Raw genomic sequence first — 15,136 nt, 5'->3', positions numbered from 1 at the left:
CTTGTTTCCAGAATAACTTTATAATTTTTTCAATAGACTAATTTTACCACAGATAATATCATATTGAGTGAAATCATTAAACAATAATAATAAAATGAAATAAAATGAAACTGACGCCGCAGTGCTGGTACTCGAGGAAGGCCTCGTGCGCACCGCTCGAGGCGTCGATCTGGTCCGCCTCGCGCTGGAAGCTCTGCAGCTGCAGGCACTGGCGGAGGTACTGGTCCTTTTCCTTCCACTCTGAGAGAAAGAAATTAAAACAGAAATTACCTCACTTATATTAAAATACGAGTGATTGAAAGTATATCATCGTCGACTTTACGGTCTTACTAATTAAAATAGCAATTCGAGCCTCCTGTTGATTGTTAAATTTTAGTTTTAGTTAGACGTTAGATTACTGACATAAGGAGTCCGAGACTAATGAACAAGATTAAACTGTACTCGGGATGTTTTTAACTACTAGTATGACGCCTTTGAACTACATTGTACTGTGTTCTTAAATAAATAGATCTTCACAGACAGGTTCCCTTGCCTTGGTCCAAATCTGTTCTGTGGTATTGTTTTGATGGCCGCATGCATTTCATTCTACGTTCAATTTAGTCTTCGTTCGTTAAGAGTAACTACTGAGTTTCTTGCCGGTTCTTCTCGGTAGAATCTGCATTCCGAACCGGTGGTAGCTTCACTTTATATAGTTGTAACATGACGATTCAAAAGTGCTCGTAAAAGCCTACTTGAATAAAGTATATTTTGATTTTGTTTAAGATCTGGATACTCAGTACATACCCTTGGCAATAGTGGCCTGGTCTGCGGCGAGCTGTCGCGCGGTTTCAGCCACGTCCGCGAGGGCGGGGTTGCTGCCCACCAGCTGCTGGCCCAGACCGATCACTTCTTTGAACCTGCAAGCGCACAAGTCACCTACATCTCATGACATATTTAAAGTAGCCTTATTTTACACATGGCTATGGCATATTGTGCAGTTTAATTCTGCGATCGACTGATTCGAACTATATAAATATATATATATATATATTTTTTTTTAATTGGACAACATCATATACATTACACTGATCCCGATGTATGCAGCTAAAGCACTTGTGTTATGAAACATCAGCAGTAACGACGGTATCATAAACACATGAGACAACATAGAAAACTAATGAACTTTTTCTACATACAATCGGCCTGGAATCGATTCCTGGACCTTGGAATGTACCCATTAAAACCGATGTACACACTACTCGACCACAGACGTCGTATATCATAAACACTTGTCAGTGTTCATCTGAGAGGTTCGATTCCTGAATGTAAGTGGTAAGTCTCTCGTCGTATAACTAGGGTTCGGGCTACTGACTCGTCGTCGTGCGCCCTGATGTCGTCGTGCAGCTCCTGGTGCTGCTTCAGCAGCGCCTCCGCCGTCGCCACGTCCTTGGCGCACACCTCCTGCGACACCTGCTCGCGCACCTTCTGTTTAACGCCCACACCAAACTTGTTAATGCATTAATATGTCACATGACATCACTTTCAATTCATAAATGAGCATTACATAAGATTAAATTATCATGAATTCATCACTAGCAAGCTGAAATATCAATATATTTGTGTGAGCTCTATTTCAATCAACTTCAAATCAAAATTTCATAGATGGCGCCACGATAGCCGGCCGAAATAACGATAGCGTCTTTTTTGTAATAGTAGGCGTAGGTATATAAAACAAAGTAACATATATTTTGTTTCTAGGTTTACACATTACAATAAGAGGCGATTGTCACAAACTAGCTGGGGAGGTCCCGTGAGCGAGGTTACCTGTATCCAGTCGTGCAGCTGCTTGGCGCCGTTCTCGAACACCTGGTGTCCGACGGCGCTCTCGAGGCGCTCGCGGCGCTCGGCGGCGCGCGCGCGGCAGCGCCCCCACGCCTGCTCCAGCTGCTGCTGCCGCCCCTCCACGTTGGCGCGCTCCGCCGGGTACTGCGACTTCACGCTGCGCGCACGCACCACACGTCATTACTCATTCAACTAATCCGGACTCCGGGCGCTCGGAAGGGGCTACTACGACTAATGTGCAAGTTTGGCGATGTGGGGGAATGCGGTAAGTCTAATTGAATTGAACGTACCAGTGAACACGCAACCAGTTTAAGACGCTGCATGTAAAGACAAGGCGGTTAGTAGTGGGGCGGCGGGCGCGCGGGGGCGTGGGGGGGGGGGGGTGGCGGTACTCACTCGTCGGCCAGCAGCGTGACGGTGTGCACCTTGTCGCGCAGCGGCTCCAGCTCGCGCTCGAGCTGCGCGTGGCGGCGCTGCAGCGCGCGCACGGTGCGCAGGTCGGCGGCGGGCGCGCCGCTGCCGGCCAGCTGCTGCTCCTTCTCCGACATCCACTCCAGCGCCTCGTCGCACGTGCGGTTGAACAGCTCCACGCTGGCGATGACGACCATTAATTTAATCTTGCTACTACTGAATCATTGCATATTAGGTAGTATTTATATATTTAATAAGCAATTTGTACCTGGACGCCCCCTCCAGGCTCTTCTCTTTCTGCTGCTTGAGCCTGAGCAGTCTCTCCCACTGCTGCCGCAGCTGCTGCCTCCTGGCGGTGGCCCGAGCGGCCTGGCTGTGGTTGGCGGCGACCAGCTCCTCCGCGGCTGCGTCGATGCTCTCCAGACGTTTGGAGGCCGCCGAGAGGTCGGTTACGAATTTCTGTAAAATATAACATCACATATGAACTTCTCGTATAATACAGAAGTTAAACTTCTCGTATAATACAGAAGTTAGAAAAGAAATTAAAAACAAATTGTTGGATCTTTAATCTTTATAACTATTAAATATTTTTTTAAATTATAAAGTAAAGTAACAGCCTGTACATTTTCCACTGCTGAGATAAGGCCTCCTTTTCCATTAAGGAAAAGGATTTGGAACATATTCCACCACGCTGTTCCAATGCGGGTTGGTGGAATGCACATGTGGCAAAATTTCTATGGAATTTGTCACATGCAGGTTTCCTCACGATGTTTTCCTTCACCGCTGAGCACGAGATGAATTATAAAGACAAATTAAGCACATGAAACAGCGGTGCTTGCCTGGGTTTGAACCCGCAATCATCGGTTAAGATGCACGCGTTCTAACCACTGGTCTATCTACTCTTTTTAAATTATAAAAAAATAACAATTTAAATTGTTGGGAGTGGCATTGCAATACAGTCGCCCAAATGTCGCGATCGAGCTGTGACCACGCGTCGAGCCGCACCTCGTACTTCCTCTTGGCCGTGTCGACGCTGTCGTCGCCGTCGTCGGTCCGCAGCATCTTCTCCTTCTCCTTGATCCACTTGTCGAAGTCGTCGCACTCCGCGAAGAAGCTGTACAGCTTGATGGCGTCCTCGAGCTGGAGGCGCCGGGCCTCGGACAGCTTCAGAAGCTCCTCTGTGCACAAAGCTTATATTAAGCATGGCCTATTATTTGACTACATATTCCAGACTACAGGTGAGATTCGATTTAGTTATTATACGATATTCATGTGCCTGCTTGGTTCTCTTGCCAAATTCAAAATGATTGTTAAGGAACGCCTGTGTGCGAAAGGTTACTCTACAATTAGTGAGCTTATGATCAATAGCACACCTCGGGAACGAAACGATCGTCTCATGGTTGTTTCTATTCATATTCAATTTAAATAATTTGACAAAAAAAGACCGTAAGTTTATTTCGCCGGTTCCTCTCAGGTCAAGGTGTTTTCTTTTCCGAACCGGTGGTAGTAATTTGACCACCAATAAGTAAGGGTTATGCCTCTTCATTGAATAAAGGAATTTGACTCTGCCTCACCGTATTCATCCTCGATGGTCTGCATGCGCACGCGCACGGGCGGCAGCCGGGCGGGCGGCGGCTGCGCACGCGCACGTCGGGCCGGTTCCTGCCTGCCGCGCCGCACCTGCACTACTTGCTTCACCAGCACCGTTTTCTTCACGCGCTGCACCGTGCGGACCTTCTCTGGTCGACGTACTTGCACCTGGACACAAAATGTGGTAAAGCTTCATACCTTTCCCCCAACATAAGAGAAATTCCCAGTAGTGGGATTGGGTACATAATGCCGTAATCAAGATTCCAGTATACATATATACTCACGGCTACGACTCTGGGCTCGATCTCCCGCACGTAGTTGGCGGGCACGAACCCGTCGGTCCGGTCGGCTTTGCGGACCGACCACCAGTCCGGGTTGGTCTTGCTGATGAGGAACATGACCTCGCCCTTCGCGATGGTTATGCCTTGCCCGCTGAACGCGTACAGTGCTTTCACCTTAAAACAACATTATTGTAAATCTCTTTACATTAGTTATTCTAATAAATGAATGACTGCTTCTAACACGATCCAAGAGACTTCCAAAAAAACTTTGTCATTTTTTTTAATCTAATGCCTGTACCTGCGGGACGCTCCTCTGCTCGGTGACGTTGCGGTGCTCGAGTCGCTCCACGGGCTCCTCCTCCCAGACCTCGGTGGGCACGAGGCGCGACTCGTTGACCCACTCCTCCTCCTGGTCCAGGCCGGCGGTCGCCTCCACCTCGGTCGGGAGCTGGGGGAGCGCACGGGGGGTGAGTGTGGGCCGGCGGGGGGGCGTGGCGGGGGGCGGTGGGGGTGCGCACCTGCAGCGCGTCGATGCCGCGGTCGCGCAGCGCGCGCGCGGCGGCGGCCAGCGCGTCGAGCTCGGCGCGGTGCGCGCGCAGCTCGTCGTGCAGCGCGCGCTGTCGCGCCAGCAGCGCGGCGGCGCCGGCGGCGTCGTGTCCGCAGTCCGCGCTCGCCACCAGCGCGCGCTTCTCGCGCATCCACGACTCCGCCTCGTTTGCGTCGCCGTAGAACTGCAGGGTTGATAATGAATTAGTAGCAATTTTCAACCATGGTGCGATATTTATTTATTAACATAAAGATGCAGACGGGAGCGGAACCCACCTGGTGAGCTTCGGCCGCGTCGGCCAGCTGCTTGTCCCTGGCGTCGGCCAGCTCCTGCAGCAGCTCCCACTGCGCACTCAGCGACGCGAGACGGCGCTCTATCTCGGCGCTCTTGGGGTGCTTGGCCTCGATGAGACTGTGGAGAGAGAGAGCGTTAGCATGGGTCGGCAGTCGGTCCCGATGCCCCCCTGGCGGCGCCACCGACCTGAGTCCCTTGGCGCGGTGCGGCTGCGCCACGTGCCTGCGCGCGCGCAGCTCGTGCAGCAGCGCCGTGTGCTTCTGGCGCAGCGCCAGCACGGCGCGCAGCTCCTTGGCCGCCACGTCGGCGCGGCAGATGCGCTGGCGCTCCGTCACCCAGCCTGCACACGGAAACCGACACAAAGGGTTACTCCCACGCCAATTATATATCTTATGAATTCATTAAACATCAATTTTACTGCCTTCAATCTATTTATAATATTATAACAAATAAGTAATAGTATATTTGCACTATGATGAGTTCTATATTTAAAATCATTTCGCTCGTTACCTTCCTCCTCGTCGTGGTCTTCCAGGAACTGGTAGAGGTTCCTGGCGTCCTCCAATCGCGCCTTGCGGTCTTTAGCGGCCGCGACCAGGCTGGAAATACAAAATTTAATCGAGTATTAGTTATGTAAATATTTAAACTGATCTCTCTCCTCATGATGAAGTAACCTTGCCCAGCAGTGGGCATACACAAGTGGTAAGAGACTTGCTCACCCGGTGTAGTCGTCCTCGAGCCGCTGCAGCTGGTCCTGCAGCTGCGCGGTGCTGTGCGCGGCGCCGACGGCGGCCCGCTGGCGCGCGAGGCGGCGGATGCTCTCGTCCAGCGCGCCCAGCTGCAGCTCCTGCAGCGCGTGCGCTTGCAGCAGCCGCTCCACGTCCACCAGGTGACGGCCAACGTCCTCCGATTGGAACTGTGCCTGCGGTTGGTAATGTTACTTTAAATTTGATGTCTTGTTTTTTTTTTATGTTATAGGTTGGCGGACGAGCATATGGGCCACCTGATGGTAAGTGGTCACCAACACCCATAGGCAATGACGCTGTAAGAAATATTAACTATTGCTTACATCGTCAATGCGCCACCGACCTTGGGAACTAAGATGCTATGTCCCTTGTGCCTGTAGTTACACTGGCTCACTCACCCTTCAAACCGGAACCCAACAATACTGCGTACTGTTGTTTGGCGATTGAATAACTGATGAGTGGGTGGTACCTACCGAGGCGGACTTGCACAAAACCCTACCACCAATTAAAGGTGTAGGAGCCAAATATAAAAAATGGAATTAGAAGTGCTAATTATACAAATTTACTAAAAATAATTCAATACCTTCATTTCGTTGAGGGTGTGCGCGACGGCTTCCGCCTCCCTCAGCAGCGCCATCAAGTGAGCCAACTTCGCCAGCGAGGTCCTGTGCCGCTCCAGCAGCTCCAGCAGCTCCTTCCAGCGCTGCAGCACGGCCTGCTCCGTGCGCGACACTGTCTCCGCTCCGTGGTACTTCTCCTTGACAAGCTCTGCCGCCATCGCTGACAGATCTTCGAAGCGCTCCGTTCTTGTGGATTAGAAGAAGTTATATATTATCAACAGCCACTCGGTTCACATATGGAATAATGGACAATAATAACTTTCGCTGTTAAATGTCATTAAAAAAAAAAAATTGATAGAATATCTAGAATTCTTTCGAATAACCTTGATTTATTGAAATTATATCTGACGTTAAAAATGTAATATTTAATCTTATAATAATAGCTTAAGGCATTTTTTTCCCCAGAGATTATGGGATAGTTACACATAAAAATAGGCTTTGATTTCATAAAAGCTCTTAGCTATAAGCAGAAAAATGAAGAGAATTTAAGCTGCCTGTTTTATTTTATATATTTAGGAACTGTTGAATCTGGCATCAAAGCCTAGTGCGGTAGTGATCAGTAGGGCACTCACCGGGCCAGGATGTCGGCGGAGATGGCCTCGTGCTTCTTGACGGTGGCGTCCACCTGCGCCAGGTTGGAGCCGTAGCGCGGGTCCGACAGCACTTGGATCATCTCCTTCAAGTAGCCTTTGCGGAGCACGGACTGTAACCAGTGTTATCATCATTAATATAACTAAATAAAAAGTTAGTATAGATTCATTATTATGCTTCATAAGAATGCTAGAAAACCTGCCATCTGATAGTAAAGGGTCCCCAATACCCAATTCATACCTACTCACTCTTCAAACCGAAATACAACGAAAAAGTGGTAGTGTAGTGTAATAAGTAGTATGTAAGTCAGATGGCATATAAATATTAAGATCGTTGCACTAATTAGTCAGTAATAAATCATCTTCTACCAAATACACTTATTCAATAACATAAGTCCCCTCAGTAGAATATATGACGAGGCTTTCAAATACCCCCCTTCCCGTTAGTTACTCATTCGCAACCCATTATGAATACTTTTGAGTGGATTCCAAATATAACCCTTATATAATAAATAATTGATCACAGAATGACTGTACCTTAGTGTGGAACTTGTAAGCGAGCTGTTCCAGTCTCTGCTGCCGCAGCAGCTCCGTCCTGAGAGCCAGCTCGCGGGCGTGTTCAGCCTGGACAACAACAACACACGGATAAGTCACAACATATATATATGTAATCTGAAGATATATCCAACATCCTTCATTTGAACAGATTTTTGAACTTAAGACAATGTCATATGAGGAATATATGCTAATGGGGGTTTTAACATATTATTATCACGTATGTTAACATATAATAAATTTGCTCATATATTCAAAATATATTTTCACTGGTAACAAAGGTACATAATTCTTGAATGCTATAGGGTATTATTGTGATAAATTACACAGGTGTGAAGTCACTTAAGGTCGCTAGTCTATAACGTTACCTGTTCCAGCTGCTGCCAGGCTCTCTCCAGGTCCTGAGGTAGTTGACCCTCTAGCGGCGCCCACGGTTCTCCCACCAGACTCTTCTGCATGGTGTTGATGTGGAAGTACAGAGCTTCGATCTCTGAGCGTTCAATGTATCTAAAGGTAAACATTTAATAGAAATAAATACACTGTTTTATGAAAACATACATAATTGAACTTAAGCAGACTGTTACTTTGAATCCTAGAAGAATATACAGTACACTCAGTATGTACTATAATGAAAAGAATATCTGTTACTGAGTTTCTTGCCAATTCTTTTCAGTCACATTTTCATAATAAACCGATAAATACTTTAAATTTACTACTTGAATAAGAATATATAAATTTTATTTAACACAAAACTAATTTAACAAATCGAAGCTGCTTTGTCATTTCTAAATACGAAAAATAGAAAAGGACCTAAAATGAATCCTTATGGAACCCCATTTTATCACAGATCTAGTTAAATATTGTTTTAATGAGATTTTGTTAAGCTTTTCGAATAAAGTATGAAGCAATGGGATTGAGAGGCATTTTACAATGTAACATTTAATCGAATACACAAAAGTTGTGTACAATACAATCGAATGCTTTGCAAAATTCGAAAACGCCATCGTACGAATATTTCCCATGCCCCTAAATAGGTTATATAGGCTGTAAGTGGTGAAGTGTAACTCACTTGGGTGGTTTCTCCACGGTTCTGTACTGCTTGAAGCCGAGCAGCAGTCTCTGTATCCCGTCGAGCGAGTTGGGTAAGTCCCTGCAGTTCAGCTCCTGGATCTTGAGCCGGATCCATTCCAGCAGAGCCGAGACCAGGCGACTGTACTCGGTCTTACGACCGTCGCAGTCCATGAGCTGACCGATAATCTGTAAAATAAAAACAAAATTAATTACATTGGCTAAAGTAACAGTTTTGAGTGTGTAGGTAAAGACATATTATTAAATACAAGATTATACAGACGATAAAAAGGGGTGGAATTAATACTGATATGTAACTGTAGTTAACTAACATGACGAAATTATTGAAAGAGAGTAATTACTAAGTTTCTTGCCGGTTCTTCTCGGTAGAAACTACTTTCCGAACCGGTACGCTTTACTTAATATAGTTGTTAAATGTCGATTCAAAAGTGCTTGTAAAAGCCTACTCGAATAAAGTATATTTTGCAAGTATAATAGTTTCTCGTAATGGTGCGGACTCACGTTCGCTATCCTGCGGCCGCTCTTCTGCTCGTTCTTCATGCGCGCGAAGGTGTGGTAGTAGCTCGCGACGTACGTCATCACCGACTTCTCGTCGGGGCGCGTCGTGTCCACGTCTGTAAACACGTTACACTTGTAATACTGTCCAATGAACGTTTGATTTCATTTCAGTAAGTATTATCTTCCTCTGACTAGTATTTGACTGCGCATGCTAACACAAGTGCGTAAACTAATCGAATTGGTCGGCTATCCCAGAAAACCCCAGGTTTCTGGGGCCCACGGTTTTAAATGCTCTCCGAAGTACACACACACACAAAGGTAGGTAGGTACACATTTTGTAACCGACTAGTTCGTTCTTTAAGATGTTTGATGCGAAAAAGAGCTCATGTTCTTCATTGGCGATAGATGTTCCAAATCAAATTTCATCCTAATGGGTTGAGTGGCTTGGTCGTGAACGCACAACAGACCAACAGACAAAGTTAGTCCCGTGTGGTGGGGGGGGCAAGCTTTTAAGGCCCTAATGGCACAGACGTAGTGCAGGCTGGAGACGAACCCTCGGCGTCCAGCAGGCGCGGGATGCCGAGGTGCGCGTGCGCGACGTCGAAGGCGTGGTTGAGCGTCTCCACGTGGTCGCCGGCCGGCAGCTCCGCCCAGCGGAACAGGTCGGGCCTAGAGGACACACACGCACACACTTTATACGGGAACACTTGATAAATTCTCAAAAATGCTTATATGTGTCTTCTCAAATAACGAATATTATAAAGGTAAAGATTTATCGGCACACAGCGATACTCGGGATTGTGAGTGTTCCAGTAATTTTTTTATGCTATAGGTTTGTGGACGAGGATATAAGCCACCTGATGGTAAGTGGTCACCACCGCTCATAGACAATGGCGCTGTTAGAAATATTAACCATTCCTTTCGTCAACAATGCGCCCCAACCTTGGGAACTAAGATGTTATGTCCCTTGTGCCTGTAGTTACACACAACACAACAATACTCAGTACTGTATTTTTTCGTTAGAATATCTGATAAATCAATGGCCTACCCAGAGGGGCTTGCACAAAGCCTTACCAGCCTGTGAACCCAAGTGACATAACATCTCCGTTACAAAGGTGGAGCTCCATGAGGATTGGTTAACATATCTTCCAGTCGTACCATCAGGTGGCCCAGCTGTGGGCTACACGTGTCGCACTGTGTGTGTACCTGTGGGCGTGTATGAGGGCGTTGAACCCGAGCCCGGAGCGCCAGGAGTCGGTGAAGTTGTGTATGTGCACGCCGTGGTAGCCGCTCGTCTTGCGCTGGCACCACAGCAGCAGCGCGTCCTTGGCTGACTTCTTCTCTGATGATTCATTTTCTTCGTCCTGGTGAAGATTCAAATAGGACATTAGAAGCACAGTAATGCTTGTGTAGCCTATTAAAGGTACCAGTTTAATAATAAAAGTATATGTTTTGTTTTATTTGGCAATCTCACTTTACTGTACTTAGTTATAAGGTTAAAAATTATAAATTTGTACATCAACTTACGCCTTTGTTATTCTCAAACACACAACGTCAACCTTTGTCAGTTCACATTGTATGTTAAAAGCAAATGCTTAAGATAGTTTGATTGATTGATATATAAGCTATATGACATAATATACATCATATAGATATATATAATATGACATAATATTACCTCTATTATATTGTGCACTACTGATCTTGATGAATATATATTTTTTTGTAATACAACATTATTACACGTAACTACTTATATCCACTTTAATTTTAATTCCAAAGCTCTCATAAGAACTGTCCAGACTTTAAAAAAGACTAATTTTTAGGAAACCACAGTCATTACCATAGATTACTCTAGACTCTGACCAATGATATTCCTTCAATTAAATACCAAAGTAGTTAATTTATCATAACCCCTATTTTGGTTAGAGAATAATAAAGCTTTGTGACCTTCAAATCCTTAAAATAAGTCCTTTGCCCAGCAGTGGGATCAAGAGATTTATCGCTTGATTTTCAGTGTTTGGTTAAATATTTAAAGTGCAACATACCACGTCAATCTCGATCTCTTGAATCTGGAAGCGCAGGATGATGGTCCAGATGAGACCGAGGATGAGACGGGGGTTCCCGTCCACGATGTCCTCCGCGCCGATCGATTCCAGGCGCACCTTTAAACGATAACACAAGATTATTATCCAAATATTCTTTACAAGTTTGAGAACAACTGGCGTTACCAAATATTCTGTACATCTGACGATGAATAATTTTATGACGATCTTTTATTATTATGGTGCAGGTGGCGAGTGGGTGGCTCATCTGACGGTAAGTGAATACCAAAACCCATGGCTATCTCCAACATCGGGGGCAAATGCGTTGCTTTTAAGGAATGAATACGTTCTTTCCTTAAAGGTACCCAAGTCGTATCGATGTAGAAAAACAGCCCGCGAAAGCTGGTTCCACAGAGTGGTTATGTGATTGGTTTAGTAGTTAAGACGTGCAAGTAACAAACAAACAAACAATCTAATATTCTCATTCATAATATAAGTTAAGATTCAAAAATAATCTATAATTTTCTTTAACCAGGATTAAATGAGCTGTTCAAATACATCGCAATTTATTTATTTTGGGTTGTTATATAATTGAGCGTTCGGTGTTTCCGTTATCAGGGACAATACTACTTTAATCAGGCCAAATAAAAATTCGGCCTCAATACAAATCTGTTCTTTTTTTTAATTAAATTTATATTGGTAGATTGATTTTTTAGTCCAAGTTACAGACACTATTACATACACCATTAGAAAAATAAATAAATATGAGACAACATCACATACATTACTCTGATCCCAATGTAAGTAGCTAAAGCTGTGTTATGGAAAATTAGAAGTAACGACGATACCACAAACACCCAGACCCAAGACAACATACATGTTGATGACAAAACTAATGATAATCTACATCGACTCGACCGGGAATCGAACCCGGTACCTCGGAGTGGCGTACCCATGAAAACCGGTGTACACAGCACTCGACCACGGAGGTCATGGAATTAACCAACAGTCGCAAATACACTATCAACGTTGAGACTTATTATACTTGTACACTGGCTCACTCACCCTTCAAAGACAATAATGTTAGCTGTTTGTTAAAATATACGAGGAATATTACTATGAGTATGTACCAAGTCAGTCCAAAGGGGGAGTCGTTGACATATACAATTTGAGTAACATATCATATTAATATAATGACATTAGCGACGCTAACTAGCGCATACTTTGAGAAGCCTTCTAAAGTTCTAACGGTACCCGACGAGCGGCTACACTTTTTGCTATTTTTTATAGTATATGAAATAACATACAATCTATACTATCTATATTAATATTATATATTAATGGTTAGAACGCGTGCTTCCTAACCGATGATTTCGAGTTCAAACCCGGGCAAGCACCACTATATATATGTGCGTAATTTGTGTTTATAATCCATCTCGTGATCGGCGGTGAAGGAAAAACATCGTCAGGAAACCTGCATGTGTTTAATTTCATCGAAATTATGCTATATGTGCATTCCGCCAACCCGCATTGGAACAGCGTGGTGGAATATGTTCCAAGCCCTCTCCACAATGAAAGAGTAGGCCTTATCTCAGCAGTGGGAAATGTACAGGCTGTTACCTTACCTTACCTTATGTGTATAATATATGAAAGTAACTCTGTGTCTGTCTGTCGCTGTTTCACGACCTAATTGAATTTGATGAAATTTGATACAAAAAACTTGAACCTATTTTGCCCAACACATGACAACCTAAACGCGAGCGAAGCCGCTAGCTTTTACTAGTAACATAGACACTTTCGAAGGAGACAATTATTGTATGGAAAAGAGCAGGAAAGGTAATATAACACCGATATCCGAATTCGCAAAGTTAATCCATTTCTGATGATAAGATTCCACAGTTATTTTTATACTTGGCTCTTTAAAATGTTTAAAACACCTGATAAAAAACCTTGATAAATAACACGTATTACTCAGCCTCATCGACTAGTCCTAGAGTCTAGACAACTTCTCGACTTACAAACAAATGTATCAGAAGGAATAGGTATTTAAAAAAACTTAAAATAACAGTCCCACAATTGATTTAAGGCTTCTGGAGAAGCTTTGGGAGCAGGTCATACACATGTGTATCAAACACTTGTGTCGGAATTTCATTTACATTAGACTCATACAAGTTTCCTTAGGATGATTTCCTTCGCCCAAAATAGAAATACAGTGATGGCTTCAGCGTGGATTTGAACCCGTAGTCATCGGTTAGGATGTACGTCTTCTAAGGGACCATTCATTAATTACGTTAACTGTTTTCGCTAGTTTTTGACCGCCTCTGTTTAATATTTATAACGTAAGAATCAAGAGGAAAAAAAATACAGGTTTGTTGAAAACAGTAACAACTATTTGAAATGTTTATTTGTAATTTCAAAGGTTCTAAAACATTCGAGCGTACCTCGGAATCGCGCGGTTTCCTGACCTTTTTTAAATAATTTTAACGTTGCACATTTGTCTGATCTGAAATAAGAACTATAGGAACTACTTTCAATCCTCCTAAAAATTTAAGACTTGTTCGACCCCCCTATTCGACCTACATGGTTTTATGTAATAAATAAAACCCCTGGGACATTTCTGCTCTACAGTTATCAATGAAAAATACATTTGAAGTAAATAAGTAAGTCGTTTACATAACGCGCGATAAATATTAATCTTAATACGAGATAAAGTCGATACGCTATCTGACGTGGCATTCCTCTGAGCTGATAACGACACATAACATAATAGGAAGTACAAGTTTAGCGAATTGCAAACACACACCATTGGAGAAAGGAATAAAAGTATACTAAAACTACAAAAAGGTACCCCGTGTATCTAAATGTCTGTTACACTTTTACTCTCAAACCACTGAACCCATTTTCCAATTGAATTGAATTTGAATATGAAGAAAGTTAGAATCTTAACATCTGATTAAAATTGAAAATAAATTTTTCGGCAACCTGGTCCAATAACTAAAGAGGCCCTTATTAAGTCGACAATGTGCAGTTAAGCATACGATCTAAATATAACATATACATAGATGTTAGTTATCTAGACTATTGATCGTATATGACGACATTCCAGAACCCCCTTTTTTACTTACTTAGTTATATGTTTGAAGAGTAACTGAGCTAGTAAAAGTAAAACTACAAGGTTCATAACGTATTCCTTAAAGTTTGTGGGGCATTAAAGATATTGATGATGATGTTGATGAGTGGAATAATTGCTGTATTTCGCAGTATTAATGCTTAAGGGCGGTGGTGACCACTCAAAATATAATTAAAAAAGACTTGAATTGCATAATGAAGAGAAATCAGGTCCATGGTTTCGAGGCACGCTGGACCAGAGCGCTTTTATATAAAATACTGACCTTTGTGTGTAGGAAACTAAGAGATTTGTTGACATTTTCGATCTTATGCACGCGCATGCGCCCTGAGTTGGGTCGCGGGAGCCGTTCGCCGCTGATGATCTCCAGCAGCTTCAGGAGGCGCCGGCCGTCCGCTAGGTCCACGAACAGGTCCTCCACCTCCATACGAGCCTGGAAACAAACACACAGAATTTAATTATAAAAAAAGGGGACAACATCACATACAATTACTCTGATCCCAATGTAAGCTAAAGCACTTGTGCTATGGAAAATCAAAAGTAATCACGGTATACTTTATTTTAGCCGATTTAAAAAAGCCAGATGGCTCAATTGTTAAAACGACATCATCTTAACCGATGATTGTGGTTTCAAACCCAGGTAAGCGCTGAATTTATATGCTTAATTTGTGTTTATAATTCATCTCGTGACAGAAAACGTCGTGAAAAAACATGCAAGTGTCTAATTTCATAGAAATTCTATCACATGTGCATTCCACTAACCCGCATTGTAACAGCGTGGTGGAATATGTACCAAACCATCTCCTCAAAAGGAGAGGAGGCCTTGGTTCAGCTGTGGGAAATTTACAGGCTGTTGTTGTTGTTATATTTTAGTCGGAATCATACCCAAACATTTTAATATTTTATCTCCTTCAGAGTACGT

General features: G+C 43.8%; 1 protein-coding gene across 5 annotated transcripts in view; it reads right to left on the bottom strand.

Moving 5' to 3' along the window:
* The window catches only part of LOC124541405 (spectrin beta chain), an 88,005-nt gene that overhangs the window by 27,234 nt on the left and 45,635 nt on the right, over window positions 1-15,136 (bottom strand). For 4 of the 5 annotated variants that reach the window (XM_047119261.1, XM_047119259.1, XM_047119258.1 and 1 more), the window contains 26 exons: window positions 14,480-14,647; window positions 11,091-11,207; window positions 10,249-10,406; window positions 9,596-9,711; window positions 9,046-9,158; window positions 8,525-8,712; window positions 7,824-7,962; window positions 7,438-7,524; window positions 6,883-7,013; window positions 6,274-6,496; window positions 5,664-5,866; window positions 5,455-5,543; window positions 5,131-5,284; window positions 4,926-5,061; window positions 4,622-4,834; window positions 4,402-4,551; window positions 4,107-4,277; window positions 3,807-3,990; window positions 3,238-3,410; window positions 2,501-2,691; window positions 2,218-2,412; window positions 2,112-2,138; window positions 1,804-1,978; window positions 1,352-1,464; window positions 784-896; window positions 116-240 (listed from right to left, as the gene is read on the bottom strand). In XM_047119261.1, coding sequence (XP_046975217.1) covers window positions 116-240; window positions 784-896; window positions 1,352-1,464; window positions 1,804-1,978; window positions 2,112-2,138; window positions 2,218-2,412; window positions 2,501-2,691; window positions 3,238-3,410; window positions 3,807-3,990; window positions 4,107-4,277; window positions 4,402-4,551; window positions 4,622-4,834; window positions 4,926-5,061; window positions 5,131-5,284; window positions 5,455-5,543; window positions 5,664-5,866; window positions 6,274-6,496; window positions 6,883-7,013; window positions 7,438-7,524; window positions 7,824-7,962; window positions 8,525-8,712; window positions 9,046-9,158; window positions 9,596-9,711; window positions 10,249-10,406; window positions 11,091-11,207; window positions 14,480-14,647 — 3,852 coding nt within the window. The remainder of the gene's footprint in view (window positions 1-115; window positions 241-783; window positions 897-1,351; window positions 1,465-1,803; window positions 1,979-2,111; window positions 2,139-2,217; window positions 2,413-2,500; window positions 2,692-3,237; window positions 3,411-3,806; window positions 3,991-4,106; window positions 4,278-4,401; window positions 4,552-4,621; window positions 4,835-4,925; window positions 5,062-5,130; window positions 5,285-5,454; window positions 5,544-5,663; window positions 5,867-6,273; window positions 6,497-6,882; window positions 7,014-7,437; window positions 7,525-7,823; window positions 7,963-8,524; window positions 8,713-9,045; window positions 9,159-9,595; window positions 9,712-10,248; window positions 10,407-11,090; window positions 11,208-14,479; window positions 14,648-15,136) is intronic. The other variant, XM_047119260.1, reaches the window with a different exon arrangement.

Source organism: Vanessa cardui, chromosome 28 (genome assembly GCF_905220365.1).
Source record: "Vanessa cardui chromosome 28, ilVanCard2.1, whole genome shotgun sequence".
Taxonomy (NCBI): domain Eukaryota; kingdom Metazoa; phylum Arthropoda; class Insecta; order Lepidoptera; family Nymphalidae; genus Vanessa; species Vanessa cardui.
The sequence above is the reverse complement of the archived record's forward strand: the minus strand, read 5'-3'. Positions and strand labels throughout refer to the sequence as shown.